This window comes from Muntiacus reevesi, chromosome 11, assembly GCF_963930625.1.
Source record: "Muntiacus reevesi chromosome 11, mMunRee1.1, whole genome shotgun sequence".
Taxonomy (NCBI): Eukaryota; Metazoa; Chordata; class Mammalia; order Artiodactyla; family Cervidae; genus Muntiacus; species Muntiacus reevesi.
Genome location: NC_089259.1, coordinates 81,444,607 through 81,471,011, shown reverse-complemented (window position 1 = coordinate 81,471,011; position 26,405 = coordinate 81,444,607). Strand labels below are relative to the sequence as shown.

General features: G+C 54.3%; 1 protein-coding gene across 1 annotated transcript in view; it reads right to left on the bottom strand.

Moving 5' to 3' along the window:
- COL4A2 (collagen type IV alpha 2 chain) overlaps nucleotides 1-26,405 on the bottom strand; it is a 160,805-nt gene that overhangs the window by 51,864 nt on the left and 82,536 nt on the right. Inside the window, exons 5-7 of the mRNA XM_065902160.1 lie at nucleotides 2,514-2,648; nucleotides 2,389-2,433; nucleotides 103-219 (exon numbers count right to left, since the gene is read on the bottom strand). Coding sequence (XP_065758232.1) covers nucleotides 103-219; nucleotides 2,389-2,433; nucleotides 2,514-2,648 — 297 coding nt within the window. The remainder of the gene's footprint in view (nucleotides 1-102; nucleotides 220-2,388; nucleotides 2,434-2,513; nucleotides 2,649-26,405) is intronic.

Sequence of the window (26,405 nt, the reverse complement as noted above, 5' to 3'; positions counted from 1 at the left end):
GGTCCTCGACGGGCTCTCCCGAAAGCGAGACCTTTCCTGCATTTCCACCACCCAGACTCTGCAGCCAACCAGCGGAGCAGGCTGAGCGCTGCGCGTACTCACGGGGGGCCCGAGGAAGCCGCCGGGGCCCTGGGGCCCCGCGGAGCCAGCGTCGCCCATCGTCCCGTTGCAGCCGTCATACCCGGGGGGTCCTCTGGGTCCGCCTTGCCCGGGATGGCCCTGGAAATAGACAAGCCGTTGAGCCTCCAGCCCCCAGGGGCTTAGGTTTCATGAAACTGGGATGAGACAGCTTCAAACTGTCTCAGAAGACATGCCTCTGAGTTCCTCATCTCCCCCTGAATTATCAGTCTGCTCTGGGCCTTCCTGACTCCCCTAGACTGGATCTGAGACATTTGAAATTGCACGCCAGCCTGATCTTAATCTGAGCTTTCCTTCAAAGGAAAATTTCAATTCTATTGAGCTAGATGTCCATCTTGTGTTCAACATCTAAGCAGGTCTATTTCTGGATGATACAGCTCTTAGATGTTACTACACATTAACTTTGCTTGTGACTTCTTTTTTAAAGTTTATTTATTTTTAATTGAAGGATAATTGCTTTAAATATTGTGCAGGTTTTCTGCCATACATCAACACGAATCAGCCACAGGCATATATGTCCCCTCCCTCCTGAACCCCCCTCCCCCCTCGCACCCCACCCCTCCGGGCTGTCCCAGAGCACCGGTCCGAGCTCCCTGAGAGAATCAGGGAAACATACAGACTACCACACGTAAAACAGATAGCCAGTGGGAATGCACTGGAAATGATTCTAACCAGCAAAAAGTACCGGGTCCCTCAAACTCTATGTTCATTAGGTGCTCAGATATAGCGGTGGCGTTCACGTTACCTTGCTGTGAGCGTCTCTCAGACTTAGGCATCGAGGAGACTGTCTTTAGCAGCCCTGACGTTCCAGAGAAAATGACCAGGTATCTGTTTACCATGATCATCCCTCCAGGTGATGATCATGCCCTCCCTAGTTTGAGAAATATTTGCTTCTGACATGAAATGAGCATGAAGTGGAAAAAACCAATGGAAACATGACACGATCAGTTACAGTTTGTTCCCACCAGGTCACTCCATCTAAAGCACAGACTTCTGCTTCCAGAGGAGCCCACCCAGGGGCAATCCAAGAGGCCAAAAAAAGTGGGTTAAAAACAGGCAATTTCATCGGAGGCAGCTGGTAAGAGAACGCTTTGGTTATTTGTTTAACCCTTGAAATCTGCAAATTCTTCAGCTCTGCCAATTTCTTAAGATTCTGACTCACGCGCAAGTTATTTCCTTAACCGTGCACAGCTGTGTGCTGTCACCGACGTGTCTGTTTGAGCCCCTCCCAGGGGACACAGGGATCACGGCCATGCGGGTCTCACGTCTTGGCGAGGGGGGGCTTCCTTTCTTCAGCTCTGCCTCCCGCTGCAAAAATCCCCTTGAATGTGGAGCTAAGGGAAAGCGGCAGTTCTCTGTGACTGCCTCCACTCATGCCCTTCCCCCTTTCTTCTGCAGTAGGGCAGCCTCGCTTGCGTAGCCTGCAGGGTCTGTGTGTGTGTGCATGCGTGCATGAGCGTGATGACAGATAACACATGTGGAGCAGGTGTGTGCATGCGGGTATGAGCATGCTGACACGGCACAGATGTTGGCATGAGTGTGAAGTTCTGGAGGCAGATGTCCTTAAACGTCAGCTGTGCAGGGATGGAGCAGGCCTGAACGTGGGATAAACACATTTATCCCGGAGGCCGAGATGGGCAGGAAGCCGTCCCTGGGAAGTCTGCTCCCGGGCCCGAGGAGGAGGCTGTGAGTCAGGCTGCTCTGTTTATTTTCTTGTGCCACAAGAAGTAAAGTAAACTAGGTTAGAAAAACACATTTTATTGCATTCTAGATTTTCTCATGGACAAAGCATGCCTTTCGTCTTCTCTCTGCGCGGTTGCTACCAAGAGTCTGAGACGCGCACAGACCACAGGGCCGTCCCCGCTCCCAGCAGGACGGCTCTCTGCTCAGGGGGTTCTCGAGTTCAAACGCGGCGTAAGCCTGGCTCTGTACGGCCCGTCTGTGCCGCCTGCCACCTGTCACTGCAAAACAGTAACGAGGGGCTCCCGACCCCCGTCCCCGTGCGGCCTTGCAGTCCTGGGAAGCCCAGCGGCCTCCAGGCCCAGTCCAGAAGGCCATTTACAAGGAAGCAGTTTGTCCAGAGATGACTAGGTTCCAGGGGAAAAAAATTTAAAAACGCACATATAGCCCCACAGGGTTTGTTGTTATCAACAAGAAAGGGGGACTAGTTAGATATGTGTCTGCACGTCATAAACGAATTGCTCTGCGTGTATACAGCGCTTTTAAATTTTAATCCTATGAGAAACTTACGGGAATTCCGTTGGCGCCAGGGTAGCCCGAAACACCTCTTGGTCCCTGTAAAGAAGGCAACAGGCTTAAGGGAGGCCGAAACACCCCCCCCCCACCCCGGGCCGCACCCACGCCTCTGTACGCACCACGTCTCCCTTCGGGCCTGTGGTCCCGGGGGCTCCCCTCTCCCCCTTGTCACCTTTGCGGCCTTGCAGTCCTGGGAACCCCTGCAAGCCGGGGGGCCCGGTGTACCCCTGGGGGCCCACCGGCCCTGGCTGGCCCTGCGGGAACAACAGACGGTCAGTGTTCACAGTTCATAACCACGCATGAGCGTCTCCAAGCGTGCTGCTTTGAAACTATACTTTTCACGCTTAAAGAGCTATACTCTGTAAATCACCATCTTCTTCCATGACAGCCTCTGAGTGATTTCTGGCTGAGAAAGTAACAGAGCTCAAAGGGGGAAAACATTAAATGTGAGACAAGAATCACCCTCAAGTACAGTGACGTCACTGTGACATGATGATACTGGGTTGCCACGAAAGAATCAATTTACTTGACTTAAAAAAAAAAGTCCTTCCAGTATAAACGAAGGTGCCAGACACAAATTCCTAAGATCGTCTCTGTCTCATATAATGCACTCAATAGGTATGGAGACAAAACCAGCACCCAGATATCAAAGCGACCCCCAGATGTTTAAGCGGTCAGACCATCTCTCACCCTCTACACACACACACACACACAGAACGCACACATGAGTACGTGTGCGTGTACAGAGAAAAATAAAAGTTTCTGAGATGCAAAACGTACATCCGAACCATCGCTGCTGTCCAGTCGGTAAAGCGTGTCCCACTCGTCCGCGACCTCACAGACGGCAGCCCACCAGGCTCCCCGTCCCTGGGGTTTCCCAGGCGAGAATGCTGGAGTGGACTGCCGTCTCCGCCTCCTGGGGAACGTCCCGACCCAGGGATCAGACCCGCGTCTCCTGCGTTGGCAGGCAGATTCTTTACCGCTGAGTCACCTGGGAAGCCCTTGCTTATCCCTCAGGATGGCCATTATTTTAGAAAAAGAAAAGACGAAACCATGTGTTGGCAGGAATTTGGAGAAGTTGCTCTGTGGCAGGGAATGGAAACGGTGCGGCCGTTGGGGAAAACGGCACGGAGGTGCCCCAAAAATGAAGCAGAGAATCACCGCGTGACCCAGCAATTCCGCCTCCGTGACCGCACTCAGAAGGACTGGAAGCAGAGAGTCGGACGGATTGCGTCTACACCTGTGTTCACGGCAGCGTTTCCCACAATTGTCAAAGGTGGAGACGCCCGTGGCTGGGCGATGTGGTCTGTGCAAACAATGACTCTTATTCAGCTTAAAGGAGCAGGAAATTCTGACACAGGACACAGCAAGGATGGACCCTGAGGACGTGATGCTGGGTGAAATAAGCCTGCCACGAAGGGACAAACGCTGCCTGATTCCACTAATGTGAGGTCCCTGGAGGAGTCACATTCGTAGAGATGGAAGGCACCAGAGAGGCGACCGGGGGCTGGGGAGGGGAGTGGGCGGTTAGGGGTTAATAGGGACAGACTCTCAGTTTGGAAAGATGAAAAAGCTCTGCAGGCAATGGTGATCATGACTGTACAAAACACAAGTGTGCCTAATGCCAAGAAACTGCGCAAAAATGGTTAAGCTGGTACATCTTATGTTGCCTACATTTTACCGCAATCAAAATGAAAAGATTAAAAAGGGGTTCCAGCTCTATTATTGGAACTAATTTATGCATTACAGTTCTATTTTAATGAACGTCCCAGGTTCGCCCAAACTGAAAAAAGTAACAAGACAAAACCAAGCCAAACCCCAAAGACTCTGTCTTGATTTCTTAAAGGAAGGATTCTGCTGTTGGTTCATCCCACAGACCCCTTCTCTCCGAGCCTCATTCACTCCCCCATTTCGAATGCCTGTCTTGCCTTTAGATTGAGGGGGTACTGAGTCATTATTTCTAGACTTCTCTTTTATAGCCTGCAAAAAGGCTTTCTTGTATAAACTGTGCCGCTAAGACGTTTGTCTGTCCTGGCAGAAGTTTATAATCTGTCCTTGACACTGCACAGCGCTGGGGGGAAGCGAGCGACTTCAGATGCAGCTGGAGGCGCCGCGTTCACGCGGGACCGGGGCGGGGGAGGAAGGGCGTGGGGGACCCCGCCTGTGATGTCCCCACCGCCCCCATGCTGCTCCTCCCTGCGGGTGCCGGCCCGGGGCGTGGGGCGAGCGGGGAAGCGGCGTTTTGGGGCGGAGGATGCAGATGGAGAGTAAGATGGAGTTTGGCGGCTGAGATGAGCCCCGAGGCTTGGGGCCCTGTGTCCTCACATGAAGGGGAGCCTGGGGGCCCCTCGGGGCCGGGTCAGCATTTCACAGATGGTGGGTTCTCTGCTGGCCCCGCACGTGGAGCAGAATCCAGCCAGCGCTCCCCTGGGGTAGCCTGACCGCAAGCACCACGAGGAGCCACGAAGCCGGCGTGCTTGAACGTCTGGGGGAGGTGAGAGAGGCGTCAGGAGGACCGTGTGACCAGCCGGGCCCTGGACACGTGGCGTCCCTGTCTGATTCCCGGGGCTTCGGGACACCGCATCTGTCGGCGGTTCGGAGACACAAGATGCTTTGACTCAGATCATTCTGGCTCTTCCTGAGCGAGGCTCATTTCTGTCTCGTTTGTGACCACAGACCAAGTCTCTAAGCCTGCAAGTCCCGCAGCCCTCAGAGGCCACTGGTCATTAGCCTTGGGGGACGCATGGTTCCTCGTCTGCACTGCTGGTCTTTATTGTCCATAAACTACGTCTCTCTCCGAGGATGACTGTCTAGCACCAACCGCTAACGCAGATGGAATACAAGCCTCTTAACGAGAAGCATCCCTCTGTCTCCTGTTCGTTAACTGCTCCTGGCTCCCTGTGATGGTGGACCAGTGACATCACGTCCTTGTTTTCCTCCCGTTGTCAGTAAACTCACCCATGGCTTCTCCGACGGGAAGTCTGGCTTTGGCAGTAAAACCCCAGTCTTCCCTTTTCTGGAACACACTGTCCGTTTTTTCTTTTTATTAAGGTGAGATTCCCAAACCACAGAAGCACCCGTTGTAAAGTGGCTTCCGGTGCAGTCACAGTGTCCTCTGTCCATCACTTCCATCTATTCCAAAATACCTTCATCACCCCAAAGAATCCCACTCCCACCACCACCATTCCCACCCCGCCTCCAGCCTCTGGTAACCACCCTTCCGCGTTTGGTGTCTGCGGGCGTTACCCACTCAGAGTGTTTCACATCAGTGGAATCACACTTATGATACGTGACCTTTCGTGTCTGGCTTCTTAATACAAGGATTTTGAGGTTCGTCCACATCATGGCTTCGGTCACTACTTCACGCTTATGGCTGACTAAGATTCCATTGTGTGGATAAACCAGCTTGTTATGAACAACCTGTGAACACGCACACCGAGCTCTCGAATCTGTGCTCAGTCCTTTCGGGCCTATTACTGAGGAGTGGACCAGCTGTATCACGTGGGGACTCTAAAGGCTTGAGAAGCTACCAGGCTGTGATCCCCGGCGGCTGCCTCATTTTACATTCTTAGGAGCAACGTGTGAGGGTCCTAAACTTCTCTACAATCCAGCCGTCAATTGCTATTTTCTATTTTTTAAAAGAATAAAGCCTAGAGGGTGTGAATCGGGGTCATTCTGAAGAGGAATGGGGAAAAGCCAGGAAGAGCCTGGAGGGGATCTGAGTTGTCCCTCGTCCTCCAGGATGGAACCCCAGGATGGTTCCAGCCCTTCGCTGCACGCCCTGCGAGGCCGGGGCTGAAAGGACAGTCGTGCCAGGGTCGGAGCCCTGGGCGTGCGTGCCTTGGTCATCAGGGGTGAGATCCCCCTAGGGAAGCCTGTGCCCCGGGGCATCTAGGGTGTCTGCAGAGAGCAGCTGGAGGGACCAGTAACAGGAAGGGTCCTCCCCTGGCCTGAGGGTCATCCGTATCAGCTTCCGGCCTCAGACGGCAAGTCCCGATCGGAAAAGCTACTTCCTCCTCTTCCTTTCCTTTTGTGATAAGTGATGTTAAAAATAAAAAGTACCTCAGAAAGGGTAGGCCTGTAGCTTAAAGGTCTTTGCAAAAACTTCTAAAACTCCTAACAGTCCCACAAAATACTTGATGAAAGTATTTCCATAAAATACTTCTCAAAAGCCAGCAGACACCTGGCAAGGAGCCGTGAGCTCGTGGGCTCTGCCTCCGCCCGCCCGAGACTTGATTTGTGTCAATGTATCACCTTTCTTGGGCTTCCCTGGTGGCTCAGAGGTTAAAGCATCTGCCTGCAATGCGGGAGACCAGGGTTCGATCCCTGGGTCGGGAAGATCCCCTGGAGAAGGAAATGGCAACCCACTCCAGTACTCTTGCCTGGAGAATCCCATGGAGGGAGGAGCCTGGTAGGCTACAGTCCACGGGGTCGCAAAGAGTCAGACACAACTAAGCTACTTCACTTTCTATCACCTTCCTAGGGAAGCGATAATGAGAGGATCTTGCAATCCTCTGTCCTCTGGGATGGAGCCCTGTGAAAACTTTCAACAAACGGGGTTCCTCTCATTCTGCCTCCAGGACAACTGCGTGAAGTCGGCGTCACCCTCGCTTGAGAGGGGAGGTAACGGGGGTCTGGGGGGTCAGGGCTAGGGATGACGGATGCATGTAGGTCTGGTGGGGATTCCATCTTCCATGACACCCTTGCTGCTCCAAGAGAGGTCGGGGAGCCTCGTCCGCACCACCTGAGAACTCGCGGGAACCGCGGAGTCTCCGCCCCGCCCAGCCCTCCTGGGGCGGCACAGACGTGATCCCGGGAGGGCTCCTAGCACCGGGAAGTCTGAGAACCGCTGCCCGACCCCACCCTCCTCCCCCTCGTGGGAGAAGGCTGGTATCTCTTTATCTTTAAACTTTTAATTTTGCATTGGGGTATAGCTGATTAACAATGCTGGGATCATTTCCAGTGGACAGCGAAGGGACTCAGCCATACACACGGGTCCATTCTCCCCCAGATTCTCCCCCCATCCAGGCTGCCACATGACATTCAGCAGAGTTCCCCGGGCAGGTATCTTCAAAGAAGAAAACTCTCCTAAGCATGAGATTGCACCTCAGAAGCAAGGTCAGGCTTCCTGGGCTGGGCAGAGGGAAATCTAATGTTTCTGTGTGTTGAAGACTTTCTAATTGAATTGTCTCGCCCATAGGCTCCGGTGATAATTCCAGGAAGGACACACGGGCCATGTGAGGGGTGAGGGGTGCGCACGGTCTCTCCCTTTGGGAAACCATCGTGGAGGAGGAGTGGGTCGTCCTGGTTGGTTCTGGAAGCTGGAGTCTGGGCCGGCAGAGGGCACACAGGGGCCAGACGTGAGCACACCCGGCTTAAACACCACGACCCCGAGGGGAATGCACTGCACGTCCTGAGACGCTGACTTCATGCACTTGGAGTTCTCACTTCTGGGAAAAGGGGCAAAAGATATCTATGCACATGCTGAAAACTCCAGGACCTCAGTTTCTGAAATAAAAGTGGAGGACGATGCTCGGTCAAGGCCCCGAGAAATCACGCCTCACATGCAAACACCCGCAAGGAGGTGCCCTCTGCCATCCAGTTCATTAACCCGAGCACTCGCGTTGGGTAAGGGAGGAAAGTTTCATTTATCAAGGAAGGACAGAGAAAAACGCTTCCAGGGACCAGCCCACGTCACTGCACATCAGGACTTCTAATCTATGCTACGGTTTTCCTGGTAGCTTTCCGTGCCAGCTTCTGAATAGTAGGAAATCCCTTCTCCTTCCTAAGGGTACTCTTCCTGTCTCGCCTTTTACGGGCCCCGGGCGCCCCTCTAGGCGCCTGCATCCTCCCAAACCCTGGCGGCCCCTCCTGCCCTCCACCTTCCCGCCCTTCCGACGCAGTGACCTGTGACCTTCGCCTTTCCAATGCAATGACCTGTGACCTTCGGGGGATTCCGGCCCCAGGCCCAGTTCACCCTTGGAGCTGTTCACACACAGTTGAGAACATGGCAAACAGCCCCAGAGGTGGGAAAGACCATCTTTTAAGATTCAGGAAAATATTTTGCTCAGCTAAATTTTAGAATCAGTCACCTTTCTTAGGGATGACCGTTAGGATTTGTGAGCAATTTCTGATCACCTGGCAGGGTGAATTAGTGACTATTCCAAGCTGATGATAATGTGATGGTTAGTACTGGACAGGACATTACATATACCTGTGAGTCAACTGGGGCGCCCCTGGTGGCTCAGATGGCAAAGCATCTGCCCGCAATGCGGGAGACCTGGGTTTGATCCCTGGGTCAGGAAGATCCCCTGGAGAAGGCAATGGCACCCCACTCCAGTATTCTTGCCTGGAGAATCTCATGGACGGAGGAGCCTGGTGGGCTACAGCCCATGGGGTCGCAAAGAGTCAGACACGACTGATTGGACAGCTGCCTACTCCAGGCAAAACAGACAGGCAGTTGGCTTAACTGATGCTAACTCTGCCGCCCTTTCTTCTAGATTCTCATCAGTATACAACAAAACATCAGTCCCACCCTGGGTGCAACCCCAAATTAAAGGTTTCCCGTATTCCCCAACGAGAACGATGTGGCCTCCCTGTTCTCCAAAGTGGTCTGACACAGATGGAAGTGCTGATATGAAGGAAATGACATCCATACGCAAAGAAGCAAGCCTTGACCACAGAGGAGACAGAACACAGACCTAAGTGTCCAGGTGGGGCTGTGAGACTTTCAGAAGAAAAGGAGCATAGGAGAGCACAGGAGAGAATCTCTGTGACTCGGGATGAGGCGAGGGCTGCTTCCATCAGCGGAGAAGGCAACGGCACCCCACTCCAGTGCTCTTGCCTGGAGAATCCCGTGGACAGAGGAGCCTGGTCGGCTGCAGTCCATGGGGTTGCTAGGAGTCGGACACGACTGAGCAGCTTCACTTTCACTTTTCACTTTCACGCATTGGAGAAGGAAATGGCAACCCGCTCCAGTGTTCTTGCCTGGAGAATCCCAGGGACGGGGGAGCCTGGTGGGCTGCCGCCTATGGGGTCGCACAGAGTCGGACACGACTGAAGTGACTTAGCAGCAGCAGCTTCCATCAGACACGAAACTCACAAGCCGTAAGAGACAAAAAGCTGAGACAGAAACATTTGATCTTCAAAAGGTTCTGTCAGGCCACACACTGGGAGAAATACTCACAAGACACATATGTGATAAATGACTTTTATCCAGAATATAGTCAGGGCTCCCAGAAATCAACAGTAAGGAAACGAACAACCTGATTGGAAAAATGGGTAAAAGATCTGAACAGACTCTTCATCACAGAAGAGGTGCAGACGGAAAACAGGTAAGGGGCTCAACACCATCGGTCATTAGGGAAAAGCAAATTAAATCCAGACTAAGGCGTAACTGAGGAGAAGGCAGTGGCACCCCACTCCAGAACTTTTGCCTGGAGAATCCCATGGATGGAGGAGCCTGGTGGGCTGCAGGCCATGGGGTCACAAAGAGTCGGACACAACTGAGTGACTTCACTTGCGCTTTTCACTTTCCTGCATTGGAGAAAGAAATGGCAACCCACTCCAGTGTTCTTGCCTGGAGAATCCCAGGGCCGGGGGAGCCTGGTGGGCTGCCGTCTAAGGGGTCGCACAGAGTCGGACACGACTGACGCGACTTGGCAGCAGCAGCAAGGTGTAACTGTGGCTGCCGGCGCGGCTGCTGTGCCCACTCAGAGAAGACTGGCAAGGCCAAGGGCTGCTGGGGGAGCAGAGGAAGCGCGTCAGAGCTGTCGGGGACGCAGACCCGGGCGGCTGAAGCCAAACACACACTTGCAGAAGCCCCTAAGTGCTCAGAGTGGGGCAACGTCTTTCAGCTGAAAACCGGAAATCAGGGGATAAACAGACCGTGGTCCATGCATGAAAAGGAAAGCTACTTAGTAACGAAAACAGAAGAAGGTATCTGATGCATGCAAAGGTGACGGGGGATCTCAGGGGCTCTGCCCTCGGTGAAGGATCCAGATACAAGGCTGGGTTCTGTCCGTCCTGTTAATGCGATACTGCGCTATTATCCTGGCTAGGTGATGTTCTAGAGACAGAAAGCAGAGAAGCAAATGCTGGGTCAGGAGACAGAGGGAGGGGACAGACTGCTAGGGGAAAAAGCACGGAGCCACAGCAAAGCGACTGTGTGGCCCGAGACCCACTTTATGTCACGACTCTGGTGGTCGCTACACGGAGATGTCTGTTAGATTTGCCAGTTTTCACAGAATCACGTGAAAATTACATCCCAATAAACCTGACCTAAAATCAAAGAAACAACAAATAAGGGGTCTGGAGAAGGCAAAGATGAAGAAGGCAATCTCTGAAGCTCACAGGCAGACTGCATAGGACCAGTTCTTCTGGTGCGTCCTTACAAGTGAATGGATAACACAGATAATATGGAGGAAAAGAGGATGCTTGTAAAAGGATATAGTAAAACCATCCGGGCTTCCCTGGTGGCTCAGATGGTAAAGAATCTGCCTGCAAAGCGGGAGACCGGGGTTCGATCCCTGGGTTGGAAAAACCCCCAGGAGAAGGGAGTGGCAGCCCACTCCAGTTCTTGCCTGGAGAACCCCATGGACAGAGGAGGCTGGCAAGTGCAGTCCATGGCGTCGCGAAGAGTCGGACGCGACTGAGCGACTCACATACACAAAAACATCAGCAAGATGCTTTTTAAAATGTGTGCCAAGGAAAGGAAAGAATTTCAAGAAACCAAGACGGAGCTCTCCTTGCCTGGAAGCGGGTCTGTCCAAGCGCGACCTGACAGGAATTGGAACCGTCCAGCCCACGGCCCGTGGGATAGCTGGGCCAGAAGCCCGTGAGGACCGAATTAAAATCAGGAGCAGAAGATACACCACAGTGTCACTGGTCTCCATCGTGTGTGATTTTCACAAAGAACGAAAGCAGAGGGGGTCACCTGTGATCACAAGATGCTATTGGCTAGTTTATCTGAGACGATGTGACTTGGGAAGACTCACATTTTAAAGCAAAGGAAAGATGGATCCTCTCTTTTTCTCCACCCACAGGACCAGTAAGCCTGAAAACTGTGCTCCTAGTTCTAAAAATAGGCAGCGCATGGGCAGTCGGACACAATGGCTTTAGCCCAGCGCAAGGCTGAGCTTTTTATAGTCTGGATGTGATTTGCCTTGGCACAGGCTGGGAAGGCCGATTTTCTGGAAAAGCCTTCCACCGCCTCTGTGCTTGTAGCAGTAAGTACATTTCATCCGCCCAAAGACGAATCCTTGCTTAACAGACAGACTGGATTTCCTAAGTTCTCCAAGAAGGCACGGAGGAGGGAGGTGCGGATGTGCCAAAGGCCTCGGGGAGCAGAAATGGCGGCCAAGGAAGGGTCTGGAAAAAGCTGATTCTGGGCTCTGGCTGTCAGGCTCCCATGCCTATGAAACACTCTTTCCAGCCTGGCAGCTGACATTATGGAAACAGCAACAAGCAGAGCATCATCAAGTAGCCTTGACGTCATCACGAGTTACTGTGCAAGGCCGCCCTGGACGTGTCTGCAAGGCGGGGAAGGGACACCTGCTCTAGGAGGGAGCTCTGAAGTCACCGGAATTATAACAACATTCTCCAACCATAAAAAGAGAGAAACAGTGGCATCTGCAGCGACATGGCGGACGCAGAGACTGTCACACTGAGGGCGGTGGGCCAGACAAAGACAAGGATCACGGGGTACTGCTCACGCGGGGACTCTGAAAATATGGTACAAAAGAACCTATTTACAAACCAGAAATACAGGCGCAGGAGCAGATACAGAAGACAGACTCATGGTCCCAGGAGGCAAGCGGGGAGATGAACTGAGACCAGGACTGAAGTATACACCCTGCGGCCCGGCCCTGGAGTCGTGTCCGACTCTGTGGCCCCGTGGACTGCAGCCCACCAAGCTCCTCTGTCCACGGAATTTTCCAGGCAAGAATACTCCAGGGGATCTTCCTGACTCAGGAAGATGTGGGCTGAACCCACGTCTCTTGTGTCCCCTGCACTGACAGGAAGACTGTTTGCCACCGGTGCCGCCTGGGAAGCCCCGCACACGCGTGCATGCTAAGCCTTTCTGTCGTGTCCAGTTCCTTGCGACCTTAGGGACTGCAGCCCGCCAGGCTCCTCTGTCTGTGGGATCCTCCAGGCAAGAACGCTGGAGCGGGCGGCCATGACCTCCTCCAGGGGGCCTTCCCGACCCAGGGATGGAGCTGCATCTCTTATGTCTCCTGTACTGTCAGCTGGGTTCTTTACCAGTAGCCCCACCATAAAATAGATGGCTAATAAGGACCAACCTAGACAGCATATTCAAAAGCAGAGACATTGCTTTGCCAACAAAGTCCGTCTAGTCAAGGCTATGGTGTTTCCAGTGGTCGGGTACGGATGTGAGAGTTGGACCATAAAGAAAGCTGAGCGCCGAAGAATTGATGCTTTTGAACTGTGGTGTTGGAGAAGACTCTCGAGAGTCCCTTGGACTGTAAGGAGATCCAAGCAGTCCATCCTAAAGGAGATCAGTCCTGGGTGTCATTGGATCAGTCATTGGAAGGACTGATGCTGAAGCTGAAACTCCAGTACTTTGGCCACCTCATGTGAAGAGCTGACTCACTGGAAAAGACCCTGATGCTGGGAGGGATTGGGGGCGGGAGGAGAAGGGGGCGACAGAGGATGAGATGGCTGGATGGCATCACTGACTCGATGGACATGAGTTTGCGTAGACTCCGGGAGTTGGTGATGGACAGGGAGGCCTGGCGGGCTGCAGTCCATGGGTTGCGAAGAGGTGGGCACGACTGAGCGGCTGAACGGAACGGAACAGAAGGACCTACTGAATAGCTCAAGGAGTCTACCCAGCGCCCTGTGACGGCCTGCACGGGAAGAGAACCTAACCCCGAGTGGGAATAGGTATGTGTGTGACTGGTTCACGCGGCTCTACTGCAGAAACCAGCACAACACTATAAACCAACTACACGCCAGTAAAAATCAATCTTTAAAAGACGATTGGTAATCAGCGCAGTTCGCAGTGGATATTCAGGGGCTCAGTTGTCGACAATCTATTTCAATGTGCGAGCTGCAGACGCCAGCTCCTTAGGAGTCCTCTTAAATCACATCCGTAGGTCACTTCACGCGTGCAGTGTCATGACAGGCTGCCTCGGTCACTGCTCCGTGTGGAGCCCCGCGCCCGTGGACAGCCTGCAACCCGGGAAACACGGCCTCTGGCGGGAAGAGCAAGAGGAAACACTGGGTGTCTGGCTTTCCAAACAGCGGCCTCCCCGCCGAGAGGACCCACCGGGCTGGCAGCCTTTGAGAGGGACCTCTTGGCATCCTGGCACAGCCCAGGAACGGAACCAACTATTCTATCTCCTTTCCATTTAGACTAAACACAGTCACACGAAAGAAAAATATTCTCGACGTTGGCATTATATTTAGTTGGTCTGTTATGAAAAAAAAAATTGGCCAACAAAGGAGAAAAGATTCAGAGCCAGGGCGGGTTCCGACTTGGCTGGGCACGGGGCTCTTTTTCCTGTCCATCTGCCTCCGAAATGTTCCTGAAAAGGGCAAGTTCTAAATCGAGCTCCACCCTCCCCGTCCAGCAAAAGGCCTGACCGCCTCTCCCCCTCCTTCCTTGGCTTTAATCGACTTCTCTGTTCCTTTATCCTCATTGATGTTATTTAGGTTTTCATTTCCTTTTCCAGATTTCAACATTTATTTTTAAATTTACATACAGTGGAATCCAGTTTTCCGCCGTGGAGTTCTGAGAGGCTGGACACGTGCTCAGAGCCGCATCAGCTCAAGGTGCCAGGCTGTTCCCCACCTCGTCGTCAAGCCCCCTCTCCCTCCTCTGCCTGGCACTGGGGCTCACGGTGGTGCCTCCTCCAGACGGTCACACACGGGGAATCACTCTGCCTCTCATCTCTGGGGCTGGCTCTGTTCGCTCGGCACCTGAGACCCGCCGCCCGCTGTGTGTCTCAGCCGCGTGAGCCCTTTGGTCGTGGAAGACTGTTCTGTGATGTCCCATCGCCGAGATGCTCACCCATTCTCTCTCTGAGGGACCGCTGGATCGTTCCCAGGGTTCGATCAGCGTGAATGGGGCTACTTAAAAGTCATTCGCGTACAGTTTTCCTGTGTGTGTGGACGTGCTTTTGTGAATGCCCAGGGCGGACAACACTGGGCTTTATGGTAAGAGCGTGCTTGTTTAACTCTATTAAAAAGCCGCAGGGCCGTTCTCCAGACTCTTCCACTTTGTGTTCCCACCAGCAACACGTCAGAGTCACAGGCCCCTGTCCGCACCTGCCGCTGTCGGCTCTGCGCCCTTGGCTGTCCCGTGAGCTCTGCAGGACTATTACGTCATGGCCTTGACCTCAGTCCTTCCACATTCCTGCCAACCCTGGATCCCATGCAGCGTCCAGAGTTTCCACTCGCAACATCACCCTGGCTGCTCCGGGGGCCTCCTTTTGCGGTGAGAACCGCAGCCCAGCCCCCGCGAGCCCCGGCCACACGGTCGGCCCTGAGTCACCGGGGCTGTGACCACAGGTTCAGGGTCTTTGCTTTCCTCCAAAAAGAGGAACAACCCACAGTCAGTTTCTTGTGCCCTCGAACCTCACAAAGGTAGGAAAGGAGATAATTCACACGTTTCTACTGAACAGAAAGTAAAGGGAAGATCAGCCCCCATGTTCTAACCAATTATGTGGACTTCATTATATTTTCAGGAATATTCAAACATATTCTCAATACATTCTTCAAGAATATACTTTTCAAGGATATTCTCTTCTCATGTGCTATTGTACAAGACGCTTTCTGGTACAGGAGCACCAGCTTGGTTCTTAAGCAAGACTTTTATAGGGAGTAACAGTCATTTAAAATTAGACCAACACTACAACTGGGCTTCCCAGAGGGCGCCAGTGGTGAAGAACTCACCCGCCGATGCAGGAGAAGTAAGAGATGCAGGTTCAGTCCCCGGGTCGGGAAGATCCCCTGGAGGAGGGCATGGCAACCCAGTCTAGTGTTCTTGCCTGGAGAATCCCATGGACAGAGGAGCCTGGCGGGCCACAGTCCACGGGGTCGCAAAGAGTCGGACCCACATGAAGTGACTTAGCACACACACAGATTACACTGCTTTCAAAGGCGCATCCCTGCCCTTCACCACTGATAGCCTGGCGCTTTCCCAAAGCTTCACACAACACCGGGCTGAGGAGGGACTCCAGGGAGAGCGTGGCCCGCCGGCATCGCTGGGAGCTCCTGGGGTCATTGTACCCGCGGGACCCAGTCTGCCTCTCAACAAGAGCCCAGGTTGCCGTGCGCCCCAGAGCTGGAGCGGGTCACTCGGGGTCGGTGCCCGTCCCGGGCCTGTCCTGGCTGGCTGCCGGAGCATCAGCTGTGGAGAGTCTGGCGTCTTAAGAATTTCTGGTCCAGGGGTTTGGGAATGGGAAGGGGTGGAGCCTGGGAGTCTCCATTTCTTAACCAGCTCTGCAAGCTCGGAGCACAGCCAGGCTTCTCATGCAGGACAGGGGAGGGAAAAGCGCGGGGGGTCCTCCCGGGACCCCACAGCGCCGTGTCTGCCGGCACCTCGCCGCCTTCTGCCACAGTCCGCGCGGCTCACCCCTGCCGGCTCTGAGGGCGCGTTCTTGAGCATGGGGAGTCTCTGCAGAGGCTGCCAAGGCCCTCCAGCTACAAAATCCAGGGGTCCCGCCAAGGCCCCCAAGCAGACCTTGCAGGAGTCTTTCTGTGTGGACAGGCACTGTGACTCAGAAAAATGCTTTAGGATGGAATTTTCCTGTATTTTCAGCATTTACGATACTTTTCCTTTTACAGATTACAGAAGAAAATCCCTAACGCTCAGAGACCCTACTCCAGTGCTTTTAAAGCTGCGTGAGTCTCCGTGAGCGCCTGGGAGCATTTATTTGCTGTCCCAGGAGAGACCCGCCCCAAGGCCACCTGTGAGGTCTCTCCCTGCGGAGCAGGTCCCCACCCACTCCCGGCCCCTCCCGCCCCTCGCCCTCACCTTCCCGGCAGACCTGTGGTCAGTTCGGGGGCCCACCCGCTCTGCACGCCTGAGACGCGTCCCCTTGTGCAGCCCGTGCGGGGGTAGCTGGGCTGGCTGTCTCTCCCCGCCCAGGCCCCTGGCACCTCAGGCCTGTCCCACCTCAGGCCTGTGCCACGGCCTGGGCTCTCGGGGGCTCTGGAGGCTCTACCGTGAGCCTCTCTGGGACGTTTTTCTGACCCTGCACCTGGTCAGGGACTCGAAAGCCTTGCTCCGACCAGAGCACCCTCTGTGCAGGCCGCAGGGACCAGGCCTCCTCTAAGCCCTGGTCTCCAGCCTCCACCGCAGCGTCTGAGACCCAACCTGCTCACGGCGGTTCTGTGACTGAGTCACGGCTCTGCGATCACCCCGCTCTGCCCGACGTGCTCCCCGCAGACGCCGAGGCCACAGTCTTCTGTTTTAGGCCATTTTTAAGACTGTTATGACGGGTTTGTGATTTCCGAAGCACATCCAAGGTGGAGCGTCAGTGGGTGCATGTGGGGGGAACGCTGTCCTCTTGTTCTGTCGCCCCGATTCCTTAAGTCACCCTAACACGTCAAGACCCGTTCCCGCCCGCTCGCTCCCGTGCGAGGCCTGCGGGGCTCAGATCCAGCGGACGGCAGGGTTTTATCTGTGTTGTCAGAGGAAGGCTGCCCAGGACCCTGCGGGGGAGCAGGGGACACCCAGCCCTGTCGCAGCCATCGCCGGGCACATGAGGAAGACTTCCTCTCCCGAGACCACGATAGCAGACGAGGCCGGGCTTGGGACGGCAGGCTCCCCCGTGCGGAGGCTCAGTGCTGGGAATGCCTGAACCAGGCCGATCCGCGCACCCTCGTCCGTGATAGATAAGCCGTGCAGAGAGCCACCGTGACTCGGCAGGGTTAAGGGTTATGGAGAAAAGGGGCGAGTCTGCCAGGGTGATCTGAGCTGAGCTAAAAAATGAAGGCTTTCCACGCTTGCTGACGGTCACTGCTTTAAAATCAAATTTTAACTTCATGCCAGCAAAAGACGCCTCCTCATCATCTCTGGGTCTCCCGGGTCGGAGGAATGCCCCGCAGTTCCGACGACCAACGCTAGGTGGCGGTCAGTCGCGCCCTTCGGGACAAGGACCCACCCCACTCTCCGCTAGATTCGTGGGGGGTTGCAAGCACAGCCTCGTGTGTCAGAGGGCAGGCCCCGCATTCGTCATGGGGAGCTATTCTCCCGTGGTGAAAGTTCAGGCGAAAACTCTGACTGCAGAATTCCAACCATGCTGTCTACAGAGCTTATCAACAACCGGGCAGTTGATCACACTCAGTAATTAATTATTTGATAATTCCCTTCCCTTCCGACTTGCTCAAAGGAATGTGTTCTAAATACAGATACAGATACACACATAGATAGATAATTGAGGGATTTTTAAACCTAGAACCAGTGCAGAGGTCCAGGGGATTGCGAACTAGTGACTGGATTTGGGTCGTCTGTGGCACTGGGAAACATTTCCAGATCGGATCGTTTACTGTTCAGAGCAGGGGCGAAGCGATTTAATCTCCAGCCCTCGTCTGTGACGTGGGTGCCATTCTTATGTCTGTATCGTAAGTGGGGGAGAGTGAAGTAAGTCAGAAGGGGAAAAAAAAATATCGTGTCTTAATGCATGCATGTGGAATCTGAAAAAGTTGGTACAGATGATCTTATTTGTGAAGCAAAAACAGAGACACAATTGAAGAGAACAAATGTGCGGACACCAGGCGGGGAGGGAGGGTGGGGAACTGGGAGACTCGGGTGGACTGTTTGTGACCCCACGGGCGACGCAGTCCATGGGACGCTCCAGGCCAGAGCGCTGGAGTGGCAGCCGTTCCCCTCTCCAGGGGATCTTCCCAACCCAGGTCTCCGGCATTGCGGGCGGATTCTTTACCCGCTGAGCCCCCAGGAAGCCCAGGACACTACCGATATTATGTATAAAATGGATAACTAATGAGAACCTGCTGTATCGCTCAGGGATCTCTGCTCAGTGCTCTGTGATGACCTAAATGGTAAGGAAATCCAAAAAAGAGGGGATATATGTGAACATATAGACCTTCCCAGGTGGCGCAGTGGTAAAGACTCTGCCTACGATGCAGGGGATGCAGGAGACGAGGATTGGATCCCTGGGTGGGGAAGATCCCCTGGAGGAGGAAACGGCAGCCCCTCCAGTGTTCCTGCCTGGAGGATCCCAGGGACAGAGGAGCCTGGCGGGCTGCAGCCCATGGGGTTGCAAAGAGTCGGACGTGACTGAGCGACTAGGCGTGCACGCGTGTCAGCATACAGCCGATTCACTTTGCTGTACGGCAGACTCACACCTTCGTAAACCAGCTACACTCCAACCAAAACCAAAAACAACAGACGGGGGACAGAGGCGGGGCATTTGGGCCCTTGGCCGGCCCACGGAGGAGGAGATTCCTACGTGGCTTTCCAGAACATTCCAGAGGCTGCTGTCACCGCTCAGCTGAGCCTCCCTTGAGTCATGGCTCTGACCGTGGACCCTGAACGCATCTTTTTTACTGATCTTTGTGAAGCTATGATCAAGCCCAAGCAGATGGACGAAATGATGGCGAAACAAGACAGATGGACACCCGGGGTTCATGAAAATCCAGACAAGCCCAGGCCAACAGCAAGCATTCAGCGACTGTCTGCAAACCCCGCGTCTGGGCTTTAACCTGGTGCTGCTCAACTGGGGCCATTTCACGGCTCATTAATCCCCCTCCTGCTCGAAAGTGACCCGGCCAGAAAGAGGTGAAGCTCAGACAGGGCAAGTCTGTTAGTTTTTAGTGACGCTGGTCTAAAGGTATGTAGGGAAGGCCCGGGGGCTCAGACTGAAACTCTGAGCTATCAAAACACCCCGCGGACCACCAGACAGCTCTCTCCGACGTTCCCCCCAGCTCCTGGGAACAGATGAGACATTGAAGACAGACTGCGTTAGAAAGATCCGACCGTTTCTAAGGTGGTGACAGTGTTTCACGGTAAAAAAGATGGCATCGGTGTAAGCATTTCCCAAACAATGGGCTTCACTGGATCTTTGAGAGTAAGGGCTTCCCTGGCGGCATACACAGTAAAAAAAAAATCCACCTGTGATGCAGGAGATTCAGGTTTGACGCCTGGGTCGGGAAGGTCCCCTGGAGAAGTAAATGGCTGCTCTCTCCCAGGTCTTCTTGCCTGGAGAATTCCACGGACAGAGGAACCTGGCGGGCTACAAGTCCATGGGGTGCAGAGAGTCGGACGCGACTAAGCAACTTACACACACCTCGAGAGAGTAAGCTTCGGATACGGGGAAGTTGCTGGAAAGCCGCTTGCACACCCCCCGGGGGAACAGTTTACGGTCAGAGGAGGCCACGGTGGCTAAGACGGCTCCAAGGACCAACCTCAGAATAACTGTGCTGAGGAGCGAAGGCATGCACAGCCCTGGCCAGCCCCAGCGGGCGCAGACCTCCCCCGCACAGGCGGGCAAGTGCCAGAGTCGGCGGCTACCGGGCCCCAAACAAAATAAAAAGGTCTCGACTTCTAACCTGATGTTGAGAGAGGTGTGAGGAGGCCGACTGGTAGCTGAGTAAGGGTGAGAAAAAAGGAGTCTTTGAAAGGGGCCGAAGGAGAGGGATGGTGAGATGGTGGTGGGAACTCATGGATGGGAGGGTTTTAGAAAAGTGGCGGAGAAGTTAGGGCGGAGACAGAAGACTTAAACCGGGTGGCGATGGGTACGTGTCTCTTTCTTCACCGTATGGGGCTGTCGGATTCTGGGGGTCTGCAAGTGACAGGGGTTCTACGTGTGCAGAGCTGGAAGGCTCCCAGGATGTCAGGCCTCTTGAAGGTTCCTAGACAGGCACTGGATTATGGACACAAGGACGACCACCTTGGGAACAGCTCCTGGAGAAAGACCCAGCCCAGCTTTGAGCACGAAGACTCTCAGCCCTAAGTAGGCAGACAGGGCCACAGGAAGTCCGATGTTTGGAAAGGTTAAAAGGCAGACAGAAAAGCCAGATAAACACCCGGCCTTCCTCACTCGCGTCGCTAAAAGTATCCATATTTTGGAAACTGTTCCACAAAGAATTTTTGCAAAGACATGATGAGCCCTGGTACCCAGTGCTCTGATTTCGGAAATGCGGAGGGAGGGAGACCCTGCTGGCCGCAGCCCTGGGCCGCGGGTTCCGGCACCCCGCCGCGGGCAGGCCCCGCCAACAGGGCGCTGGCCCTCCCCGCGAGTGCGCCCCAGCAGATGGACACCCGGACATCCTGAACTTCCCTCCCAAGACTCCCCACCCGGTTCAGAGTGATTATTTGGAGGGACACTGAACACACATCCGCAATTAAAAAAAGAACAACAAACCACGAGAAACTGATCTTTTTTCAGTCTGGTGGAAAGATAATGGATGGCTCATTTGTCCAGACATGAGGCCCAGGGTCCTGGGCGAGAGGAAATGGAGTGACATTAACGTCCATTCCACAGCAGTGACTCAGCGGTGGCTCTGTTCTCATGACACGGGGCGAAAACAACCTCCAGAACACTCGTTCTTCTCCAGCGCGTTTGTTGAAGGAAAAATAAACAGCCGCTGTGTCCACAAGACGCGCGGCAGTGATGGAAGACAGCTGCGGCTCCAGGCCGCGTGCTCATCCCCGACCTGCCTCTGGTGCATCTGAGCGCCGCCCGGGAACGCAGGGCATCATCTTATTCCCCACACTTATTTCATCTGATTTCTGCAAGTGCAGGGGGGTGAAAATGCAGACCTGGAGTTGTGATTCGGGTGGCGGATTCTCGCCGCCTTTGGGGGTCAGAATACACCGCAATGCGGTTTATCCATCCCAGATGAGGGGTTCGGCTCCTGGGAGGGATCAAGCCCCCGAAGGCCTTCATGTAGCCTGGATGGATGGCTCTGGAAGATGCTTCCTTGGAGTGTGTGCGGTCTGGGCCCATCTCGTGTTCCATCACGGCCGTGGCCTCCTGGGATGGCCCACGTGAAGGTGCCCACGGGCAGCGGCCACGCCAGGAGGGAGCCAGGCGGCTTCTCTGTGTGCCCACGTGGCTGCACAGAAGGCCTCGGACGCCCAGACAGTCCTCCTGCCCTCCTTCGGGCTGTGATCTGCCTGCGGCCCAGACGGGCCCTTTGCAGGCTGGTGCCCTGCGTGCCGGCAGTGACGCCCGTGGCCTCGGTCAGCGAGGGGCGGTGGACGGGGAGGAAGGGCCCGGTGCTCTCAGACTGCGGCTCCTGGGGAAGCGTGGAGCCTGGAAGCGTTTTCTCTGTTTTCCAGTAGAACCTGAATATGTTCCAAAGCCACCTCCTGTCTCCCACTCACTCCCAACCCCGTGCCAGCTGCTTCTACCTGGACCGTCTCTCCCCTCGACGGGCGGGACACTCGGGAGCCGGGTCCAGGCCTCCCCAGCCCCCGTCTTCTGCAGCGCTCCTCCCCGGGACCTGAGCTCTGCGGGGCTTCCACGCATACCCCAGCGTCCTACTCAGCCTCCCCGGTTCCAGCGCTGTGAGATCCGGATTGCCCGGGGGTCTGCGTCTTTCCCAGGAGCTCCGAGCTGAGGCCTCTCGTTCCCTGGAAGCTGTGTCCGGCATGCTTCCTGCCAGGGACCCCTCTCCATCCGTCTGTCGGTCCGTCTGTCTGCGCGGCCCCACGGTCACTGCGGACTCCCGCGCGGAGGTTGTTAGCACACTCCCTCCAGGCCTGCGCACTCCTGGCCTCTGCCGCTCACCCAGTTCCCTGCAGTTCACCCGCCTGGACCCCAGACCCGCGCGGCGGGGACACCCATCCTCCCTGCTCACACCGTGCCCAGCTCCCGGGGCTCTGGCCTCATCTCCTGGCCCCAGTCTGGGCCGAGGGTCCCCCCATGCTAGCTCTGCCCTGAGTGCCCCCACGTCCCCAGAGCTGGTGGGCGCCCCGCCTCTCGGCGTGGCCCTTGCCTCTGATGACTGTCAGAGACGCCCTGCACCCAGGACCAGCACCGCCTGGGGAGCTCTGCGTCTTCTCACCCCCCTCATTGGAGGACAAGGGCAGCGGCCACCTCTTTACGGGATCGGCTGCCTCTAACGAGCTCCTGAAGGCTTAGCGAGAGCAGGTTCACCCAATCAATCTCCACCACCATGATGGAATCCATCTGCTCACATGCCTTCAAGGGAGTCCTGATCCTAAGTGGAGTTAGAACCACTGCTGAGGAGTGCACGCCTGTGTATATGCGCACACATACACACGTATGTACATGGCTCTATTCTCATTTCATACGTTTGGAAGGTGTGAGGCATACAGAAGGGAGAAAAATACATGAGAAAAACAAAACACGGACTCGACTGGAAGTCAGCTTGTAGCAATGTAGCAGGAAAAGCATCTCGGCTTATTTGTAAATTAAAAAAAGACCCGAACCACCAAGCATTCGCTTCTAACTAGATTACAGCGGCCTTATAGGCTCATCCTCAGGAATTTACCTCTCCCTGGATGTGCCCCAGGAAGGACCTGGTTTTGCAAGAGATCAGCTCAAGTCCACATGCAAACGGATCTTGTGCCATATATCTCCGCTGGTTTCCTGATCGTTCCTGGATCTGCCGTAAGTTCTGGAGCAGACACTGCGCACCGTCTTTGAAGTGCGTGTCCAGCACCATGCGGTGTCCTGCAGCCAGAGAAGGCCCAGTGAGGACGCCACTTCCCCCTGCTTCTGAGGAGATCAGGGAAGCCACGGATGTCTGCAGAGATGCTACATCGGCTTCTGCAGGCCCCGTAGGCATCTCCCTGATTCCAGACACGCTGCTGGTTACGGGTGACAATTTACTGTCCCGTTTACACCTGGGCTTTGTGGTTAATGCTGTCAGAGATTCATGAGCTGCTCCTCTCAGGCAAATATTCCTCTTTGCCATGAGAACAGTGGTACTTCCTTGGGAGCTGGGCTGGGACGTGCCAGGAGAGACTCGGGAGCAGAGACCTGGCCACTGAGAGGCTGGCACGGTTTCCGCTCGCAGAGTGATCCACCAGAAGGTGATTCCCAACGACAGACAGACTGCCCCTCTGCCAGCGCCTTCAGCTCACCCTCCCAAGCTCCTGGCTGAGACCACAGAGTGGCCAGCGACCCCAGCTGGCTTCTGGGATGTTCTCTGGACATGCCCTGATGGGCATGAACACCAAAGGTCACTAACTCGCTCCAGAAATAAAACACGCAGGGGAAAAGTGAGGTGAATCACTCCAGAGGGACTTGTCACCATCCCCAGACGCAGGCATTGCGTCCGAGTGCATGGGTCACCCACGAGGCAGAGAAGCAGGTGTGTGAGCCTGGCCCGGACGCCCCCCTGTCCCCCGCCACCGCGAGTTCCGGCCCCACCCCAGGGCCTCCAGCCCGACTCCTCATCCCCTGGGAGAGTTCTGTGGCCACCCCCCACCAACCAGGCAGCTGCCCCAGCCCAGCCCGGGGCTCCCCGCCTGGCACCGTCCAGCGGGCATTTCTGCGACACAGGCCTGAAGCCCCGGGCACCCAGTGCCGGGTCCTCGAGCGAGTCCCCCCAGCAGGCCCCCTCTCCCTGGCCCTGGTGCCCCGGCCAGCGCCCCTTCCCGCCGGCCCTCTGAACAAAGAGCGTTTTCCAAGCATAGCTCACCTCTTTGATCTCTGGACTAATCTGCTGTGTTTGGATTTTACAGGGATTTTATAATTCCTCCGGCCCACACCTCCTCTAGCTGGCACCCAATCCCCCTTTCTCTTTAAACCTGTGGCTTGACCATGGGTGTGGACTCCAGCCTTGCCTCCCTGGGGCGGCAGACGCCCCCCTTGGGGACAGCTAATATCTCGGGTTCCCCGTTCTCTGCTGCTTGCTCTCCACTTTCCAGTCGGTGGGGACGGGGCGGGGGGGGTTCTGTCGTCGCTCAGACGCCCACCTCTCCGCCCCGGGTCGTCCCACCGCACACACCTGCCAAAGTGAGTCTGTCCCCAGGAGACCCGCCCTAGTGACGCAGCTGCCCCCCTCGGAGTGGCCGGGCCAGGGCGAGTGTCCTCAGCCTCCCAGGCCACACCCTTCATTCCTGGGAGGAGAATTCCGCTCTCTGCCCGGCCAGGCCTGCCCCTGGGGTGGCTGCCAGGCCTTCTTCAGACCTGCATCTCCAGCCTGTCCCCTGCTATCTCACACGGTGGGTGGCAGCCTGTTTGTAGAATAAAGGAATCATCAAAATATATTGATTTCTGTGAGTCCGGCGCTTCCCAACCCAGGGATCGAACCCCGGGTCTCCTGCCCGGGTTCTCTCTACCGTCTGAAGCCCCTAGCAAGGGCAGAACCTTCAAATACGTGTTGCTTCTGCAGATCTGCATTGACCCCGAAAGTTTACCTTCAAAGGATAATTCACTTAAACAAGAGAGACGGAAACTCGCCCTGGCTGTTTTGCTACCTTATACTTTTTGTTTTGTTTTGTTTTGTCTTGAATAGTACTTTTGCCTTGAACAGTCTCTGTGATTCAGAGACGCAAGTGCAGACCTTTCAGACCAAGAGAATCCTTCAAAATATCCACGGGTATGAAGGGCGCGGACCACCTCGGGTTGTCTGAGATGAGCATGACGAAGTCTGGTTTTAGAAAGCAGAGCCAAAGGTTTTCCCCAAACAAAACGTGAACTCGGAGGAAGAATTTTTCAAGTAAGTCTTGTTTGTTTTAGTTCCCACGGGCAGGCAGACACACAAACACAGCTCCCCTGTCTGTTCTAAACACACGAAATCAGGCATCTTTGGGTTTTAAACGGCAGACACCTTTGCGAGGATTGCATGACACATGTGCTTCATGGGATTGAAACTACTTGTTTAAGAAGACCTGGGTTACACTGGAGCCAGCTGGTTTGATTCCCTTGAGCAAAACCCCTAAACCAACCCTCATCTGCAGACAAGGTTTCAGTTTTGACGACGCTTCCACCCATAAACCTCTTCTCTGCTTTTTTCCCACCCCCTTAGATCAACAGCAGGTAATCAGTACTTATCTATAGAATACACAGATAGATAAGAAATGTATAAAAAATGGAGTGGTCTGTTGCAGAGCTGAGCCCTGCTAAGCCAACTTGATGGTCAGGAAAATGTTGGAAACGCGTGGGCGCGTTTCTGAAGGTCTTAGAAAAATTCAGGAAGTCCAGCAGATGTTTTCTATTAAGGGGCGTTGGAAGCCCCAAGAGCTACATCTGCTTTTTTTCCCTAGTATAAGTTTATTTGTGAGAATGTTTTTTTTCCCTCAAATGGTTCTCTGCTAAAACTTACAAAACAGAATGCTGGCCAAAGCACTGAACTCACAAAGCGTCAATGAATAACTCAGAGCCTGTGCATGTGAGCAGGGAAATTCCTATAGGAAGCAGAAATCCAGGTCACAAGCACTTTATTTCCTGAATCACTCTTTTCTGCTGTTTATGGAAACAGAATTGAGACGTGTTCTTTAATCTAACCGATTATAAAGAGTATAATGAAAGTTTTAATCGTCATAATCTTTTCCCCTCTTTGGAAAATTATACAATAGTCACACTGATAATCATTCTGTTTTTTTTCTTTTAATGTGCGTTTTTATATAAACAATGACATATGAGGATCACAAGCAAAGACCCAGACATCAAGTTGGTGAAGCGTAGGTACCACATTGGGATTTTCTGCTAATTAAAATCCTGAAGACACATTTGAATGCCTAGGCAATGGTACTTTTCTTTCTGCGGTTGTTGTCTTCACCAGTTTTTGAGTTAATGAGAGTTGACCTTGGACTTCTCTCTGAGTTCTAGCTTATATGATATTTGTCGGGGCGGGGGAGGGATCAAAGTTTCCATTTCCCTGAAATTTCAAGAGCCAAGAAGTGAATTAGTGTTCAGAAAACATCTAACATCTTCCTTGCTTCTCATCTGCTGAGGAACTCTCCCACTTTAATCACTTGTACAAATCGGTCTCCAAAGGATTAGGAAAGATTAGGTGTATGTAACATAACGTGCCCCACATGAATGAATGAAAACGGCAATTACTATCCCACTGGCTGGTGATTAGGCTTCAGGACG